Source organism: Alligator sinensis, unplaced genomic scaffold, assembly GCF_000455745.1.
Source record: "Alligator sinensis unplaced genomic scaffold, ASM45574v1 scaffold446_1, whole genome shotgun sequence".
NCBI lineage: Eukaryota > Metazoa > Chordata > Crocodylia > Alligatoridae > Alligator > Alligator sinensis.
The window spans coordinates 94513-101239 of record NW_005843090.1 but is presented as its reverse complement, the minus strand read 5'-3'; the positions used below and the strand labels follow the sequence as shown (position 1 = coordinate 101239).

Here is a 6727-nt window from a genome sequence, read left to right as displayed (position 1 = left end):
GGGGGGGGGAGGGGGTCACTAATGGGGTCTGCCTGTAGGGCCACTTGCCATGTCGTGCAGAGGAAATCTCATGTTAATTTATGCCCAAGGCTCTGGGATCTTCGGGTGGGTGGTGCATTGCTCTGTGTTGACAAGGTCAAAACAGTCGTTTAGACTATGGGCATCTGGAAAGGGGAGAGAAGGCGATAGGTTTTCATCTGCTGCTCGAGCTGGTTCAGCCTTTGCTCATCTGTCTCCTTGCTGGGGAGGGTTTGGGAATGGGGAAGGCTCGTGGCTTGGGGACTTCCCCATCCCAGACCATTAAGGTGCGGGGACAAGCTCCAAACCAAGCATGTGGCATGTGCAGAAAGGGTGGGAGCTTGCTCGCAGGCCAGGGGGAACCGATGTGAATCCTCTTGGGGCACGGTGGGACGGGGTGGGGTAAGGACCCTGTTGTGGAAGGGGCTGGGCTCCCATCACCCACATCTTTGCCAGCTGGCTTTCACTGCCCCTGCCCTTGAAGCGTGTGGGAGTTGAGGGCACCTTGCAGGACAGAGCCCTTAAGGCATGTGGATGATGTGTATTCAGGGCACGTGTGAGCAGGGAAATGGCTTCCTGCTGGCAGACTAAATCCTTAAGACCTCAGACGCTGCACACAGGTTGTCCACTGAACTTCTAGGGCAGTGATTCTCAACCAAGTGCCTTAGGTGCCTTGAGATCTCCTCAGAGAGGGTGCCACAGTGTTAACAATGTTAGGCATGCAAACAGGAGTCACAAGATGAGCCCAGAGATTTCAAATACGATGTAAGAGCTGCAATGTCTTGGGCTCCATCCTGCCCAGTCAGTCTCCTGTGTCACACAGTGGCAGAGAGCAAAAGCCGAAAGGGAGAGCAACCTGGAAATGCCCAGGGTTTTCCCCTGTTCCTTTCTCCGTTGCAGCCTCTAGCATTTAAGATCCAGATTCTGATTCGGAGGCCATGCCCCTCACTCCCGTGTCCATAACTGGGGTCTTCCTGTGTTCGTTGCAATAGAGAAACTGCTGTGTTATTTTTCTGGAGTCAAAAAAAAAAAAAAGTGCAAGCTAAGAGTTGGCATTTCCTGAGACACCCATGAGTCTGGAAAGGTTGAGAACTGCTGGCCTAGGAGCATTTGTCATGGGTCAGGTTAAACAAAGGCACGGCTTCAGAATTTGAAGCTTTAACTATTATCGTTAAGGGTTTTGCATTGATTTCCGCATCTGCTCTGAGCTGCATCTCCAGTCATTAAATAATGGATGAATAATGAAGTCATAGAGAAGTGGGACTGGAAAGAACCTGCAAAGGTCGCATCTAGTCAAGGTCAGCTCTGTCCAAACCATCTCAGGCAGATCCATAACCTAACCTCTTAGTAAAACTACCTGACACAGCACGAGACATTGAACCTGAACCTGCCGCGGGGAAAGGCCATCCTGCTGCGGTAAAAGGTTGTTAATATACATACGCTCAGGAGATCCCAGGTAGGGGGCATAACTAGGAGGATTCTCTTGATGACCTGCTGTTACTGCAGGATCAGAAGTGGTTCGACTCAGAGGGACGGGTTGTCGGTGAATATAGCCGTTCTCTGCTGAGATCCCTACCTGGGTTTTCTGGAGACTGGTACCTATCCCAGCTACCTCTGGAAGCCCAGCTGTAACCAATGTGTTTTCCCACAGCGTTGTACAGGGAGTACAGAGCCCTAAAGCAAGCCAGAAAGCAGCCAGGCCTCGAACCCAATGCAGGTTGCCCGCCAGCAGCAAAGGAGGCCTCTGCTGTGGAGCAGGTAACCCAGGGATGCTCGGCTTGGCTGACTCCAGCCTCTGGCCATGGGTCAGTCTCCATCTGTGAGCAGATGGGGCTGCGTTGCCTACTGGGAAGACCTGATGGCTATTGGGATTTGACATGTCCTTGTGCAGGTGCCCTCTGGTCCTTCAGCCCTATCATTTCTGGATGTGACTGGGCCCGCGTCCACATTACCCTGACTTGGACTGGAAGAGGCGCTAGGGACTAACCGCTCTCTCTTTGTTCTAGCCCCCCTCCTCAGGCTGCTGGGGCGCCCACCTCAACCGAGCCCGCACGGCCCCCACGCTGAGCCGCCAGGACCGCAACACGCTGCAGGCATCAGCACAGTACTTCGGGATGAAGCTCAAATCCAACCTGGGAGCAGCCCTGAAGGTCTGGGGGCTGCGCCGCTATGGGTCTGGGGAAGAGGTGATGGGTCACAGAGCTGGGACTGCTCTAGCAGGCTCTGAAGGGGTTTAGGTAGGCTGTTAGTGGCCCTGAAAGCAGAAGTGGCTAAAGTGAGCTGCTGTCAGGTTGCTGAGGCAGGGGTGTCATGGGTCATGATGAGGAAGCATTGCATGCCAGCTGTGGCCTTAAAACAGGGCCGTGTTCCCCTTCAGGGGTGGCTGCATCTTGGTGCCCATAGAAAGGATCCCTCCCTGGGTGCTTCATTCACCATGGCTGGGTTCTGCCAGGACTTGCACCCGTGCCAGGTGCTTGAAGTGTGGCTGGGTGGTGCTGATTGTTCCTGGAGGCAGGCAACTGTGGAAAAACACTCTGCTCTTGCCGGGAGCAGCTACTGAGAGCTGAGCTGCCACAGCAAACAGCCCCTCTGAGAGCCACGGGTGCACTAAAGCAGTGCTGCCCAGAGCTGCCAGCGTGGCTGTCGTCCGGCTGCGGCTTTCAAAGGGTGAACAGCTCCTTTCCCCACCGTGGCTCCTGTGCAGGCTGACAGTGTGTCAGGGTGTTGGATGGGGTTGGCCTTTGTGCCAGGGGGCGGGTTGGCTGGCTGGCAGTGCTGATAGCCAGCAAGGAGCAGCTTCTTGAATTCTGGGTGCAGGGGAAGCTGCCCTGAGAAGAGGCACTTGCATTTGGGGCAGAGGAGGCTGCATGTGCCAGAGTGGGGCAGGGAGAGCAGTGCCCAGGTGGGTGAGGGCCAGTACTCACCACCATGTCTTCCTGGCCCCAGGAGCACCCTGTGACCTTGCGGAAGCCCTGGACGCCCTGGCAGAAGCCGGCTGTGCCCCGGTCGGAGAAGAGCGTGGGGGTCAGCATTGCAGGGGCCTCCCCGCAGCCCACTGGGACACCTGTGTCAGAGAGCAGCGGGGACTGTGTCAGCAGCTCTGAGCCTGTTGAGCCAGAAGCCCTCCTGCTCCCGCCAACACTCTCGCGGCTGGCCCCTGCCATCCTCTCCGCAGGGCTGAATCCGAGCTCCCAAGTGAACAAATTCCAGCAGCTGAAGCAGACCGTGGCCCAGCGACTGGGCTCCCTGGACCCCGGCTGGCTCGATCGGTGTCAGGGCATCCAGGAGAGGCTGAAAGAGGACAGTGCTCACAGCCTTGGGGGCGAAAACAGAGATCAGCCTCAGCACAGCCCTTTCCCGCACCGAGCCCCTGGGGCTAGCAGCCAGCCCCCGGACAATGAGAACATCCCACCTCTTGGAGGCTTCTCGCAGGGGGGTAGAAAGTATCAGGAACTGCATGAGCCTTCCCAAGACATCAGGAGCAGCCGGGGGTCTGGCATGGATCACAGCAGGGAAGACGGCTGCAGGGCAGGCACAGAGGATGAGCAGACCACACATGACCCCCAGGGGAGTAGCAAGGTGGGCTCTGGCCCTGCTGCCTCTGAAAAGGAGCAGAGCAGTGAATCAGGTGCTGGGCAGGGAGTAGACAAGGAGGAGGCTGGCACCGACCTGGCAGAGGGGGAAAGAGCCCCTTCTCCACAGGACGTGCCCAGTCGGGCCCGGAAGGTCAGAGCTACCAGCAGGAAGAGGCCGCAGGATGCAGTGAGCCCTGATGGCAAAGCTGCAGCCCCAAAGCGCAAGCGGGCCAAGGTGGCAGCCGGGGATGACCCTGTCCCAGTGAGGAGGAGAGTGCGGGGCTCCAGCCGCAGGCCGGAGCTGAGCACCGACGAGGACGGACAGCCTGTGGATGCTGGAGCAGAGCAGGGTCGAGACAACGCGGTGCCCACTGAGAACCTGCTGGGGGAGATCGAAGGGGAGGGCATTCACCGAACCAGCACCAGAGGCCGTGGCAGCAGGTGGGTTGTGCAGCCCCCCCCACCACCCCGCCCCTCGCCCTCCTGTCTGCAGCAGGGTGGCCTGGGCACAGCCCACGGGGTCCTGCAGTGGAGCCTAGAGCCACCCTCAGCATCCAACATCCTCTGCCTTTGCACCGTTCTCCCACGGTAGCCATGAACGACGCCAAATCCCCCTGCCCTTGATACTTCCCCCAGGATGTGCTGGAGCCAGCAGGCTGAGATCAGCGCTGCCCTGTCCCCTTCCATCCTCCAAGCCCCGCTCACAGCAGCTTGCATGGAGCGCTCTGTGTGTTCGCTTAACGGGGGCCTGGTGGTGCAGGGAAGGTAGCATGCAGGGGTAATTGCTTCTCCCCCATTCCCCAGCTGGCTCTTCTGCAAACCGGGGCAGCTGTTGCTTGAGGTCCTGAGGATCCCTCAGTGAATTACTGGTCCCTGCCACTTTGCTTCTGCCTGCGAAGGGGTGTGATGCCAAATGTCACCAGCAGACTGTGAGCTGACCCTGGCTGCAGGCAGGGTTGAGTACCTGCTTTGCTGCTGGCATTTCCCTGTCCTGGGGGCAGTGAAGTGAGGCCTGTCCTGGGTGTAGCCAGTACAGTCATAGAATCATACAGTCAGTCCCGTGCACGCGGCCTCTCCTCACAACACGCTCACTTTCCAGGCCACCCACAAGGAAGGGCGGCAACTTCGTGCGCCTGAACCTGAAGAAGAAATCGTACGTCAAGGGCTATGCGCTGAAGGGGAACCGTCTGCGCAAGCAGGTAAGCTGCTGCTGTCCGCCTGGCACACTGACCGAGAGTAGCGCGTGTGTCCCATGCCGCGGTGTCTCTCCAGGCTGCTCCCTCCCCCTGTGCCGTCTCCGCTGACCTGGAGTGTGAGCTGCAAGCCCTGCCAGGGTCTGGGTTTGTGCTGCAGACAGTTCCTGATGGATCTGGGCATGGGTGGATCTAGGGTTTTGAAAAGGGGGATGCAGATACCTCACATAGAACATTTTTTTCCAGTGAAACAGAAACTGGATGCTTTCCTCATATGCCACAGGGGTGTTCAGTGTAAGATCAGAGCAGTATTATTCAGTGTGAGATCAAAGCAAAAACATGCAAACTGGTACACCTTCCAATAATTTATTAGTTTATATATAAAGTTTAAAAAACAAGAAGGTGGGCAAAAAGAATCTGAAGATGATATTTCAGTAGTCCTGTAGTCACTACAGTTAAATGTCTGTCTTTTATTCAGATTCAGAAAACAAAACCTAGCCTTCTTGAGTGTCTAGACAGTGCCTCCTGTACTCCACTGTCAGTCATTTCTACACTCAGGTGAATATGACCACTCGCGGTAAGGTTTTTGGCTAGAGCTAAAAACAGTCTGCAGGGCTGTGAAATAGGAGAGCGACATAAAATCATAGAAAACGAGGGTTGGACAGGACCTCAGGAGGTCACATCTAGTCCTGCTTTGAGTATGGAGTTGGACCGGCCCCAGCTACATCATCTCAGCCAAGGCTTTGTCAAGACAGGCCTTAAACACCTCCAAGGACGGAGAGTCCACCACCTCTCTGGGTAACCTGTTCCAGTGCTTCACCACCCTCCTCGTGAGAGAGGTTTGTTTTTTTTCCTAATGTTCAACCTAAACCTTCCTTGCTGCAAATTAAACCCATTGCTCCTTGTCCTGTCATCTGGCAGCAGCAGGATGTTGGCAGCTGTGGCCCCCTGCATCCCGGGGGCAGGGGCGGGGGTGATGCTTGGGGCTGTGTCAGGGGTGACTGTCGTGTGGCTCTGAGGTCACACCCTGGGTTTGTCTTGGCTGGTTTGGGCAGGGCTGATTCTTTCTCATGACTGGATGTGACCCCGCAGCTCCCTGCCAGCCCTGCAGCTCTGGGATCCTATGATTTAAAAGATGAACATCTGAATCCTTGAGAGATTCCCTGCTACTCCCATGAGATGCCAGACCTAGGTATTGGGCCTGTGCAGTTACTAGGGCTCCAAGGGTGTTTCTTGCAGGAGGCTAGTGGAACGAACCCCCACGTTGTGGCCAGAGTCCATCACATGTGCTGCCTTCTGCTGCACTCCCTCTCACTGCCCCCTTGCAGCTTGGATTGGCTGCAGCGAACTCCCCGTTCCATCCGAAATTGAACCCACAGAGTTTCTCATCTTAGGCTGAGGCAGTGCATTCCCAGTCTCCTTTCCAGTGTTTGAGATCTGTGCTTAAAACACCCCTTCCCCAACATCCTTGCACGTTGGGGTGATGGAGCACATCTGCTGGCCATGTCCCGGGATCTCCTTTCTGGAGCCCCAGGCATGTTAAGCTGAGCCTGGGCACTGCCCTTTGGTGTTGGGTCGTGAGGGCTTCTCTCAGGGGAGATGCCCCTTCTCTAGCACCTGTCCACTCTGGACCCTGGGGTCCTGCTGCCTGTCTTTTTCATAGATGTTAGGGTCGGAAGGGACCTCAATAGATCATCGAGTCCGACCCCCTGCATAAGCAGGACAGAGTGCTGTGTCTAGATGACCCCAGCTAGATACTCATCTAACCTCCTCTTGAAGACCCCCAGGGTAGGGGAGAGCACCACCTCCCTTGGGAGCCCGTTCCAGACCTTGGCCACTCGAACTGTGAAGAAGTTCTTCCTAATGTCCAATCTAAATCTGCTCTCTGCTAGCTTGTGGCCACTATTTCTTGTAACCCCCGGGGGCGCCTTGGTGAATAAA

General features: G+C 56.4%; 1 protein-coding gene across 1 annotated transcript in view; it reads left to right on the top strand.

Annotated features, from left to right (window-relative positions):
• Nucleotides 1-6727, top strand: part of RECQL4 (RecQ like helicase 4) — a 30035-nt gene that overhangs the window by 5947 nt on the left and 17361 nt on the right. The window contains exons 3-6 of the mRNA XM_006037257.2: nucleotides 1670-1776; nucleotides 2025-2168; nucleotides 2965-4034; nucleotides 4693-4792. Of these exons, the coding sequence (XP_006037319.1) occupies nucleotides 1670-1776; nucleotides 2025-2168; nucleotides 2965-4034; nucleotides 4693-4792 (1421 nt within the window). The remainder of the gene's footprint in view (nucleotides 1-1669; nucleotides 1777-2024; nucleotides 2169-2964; nucleotides 4035-4692; nucleotides 4793-6727) is intronic.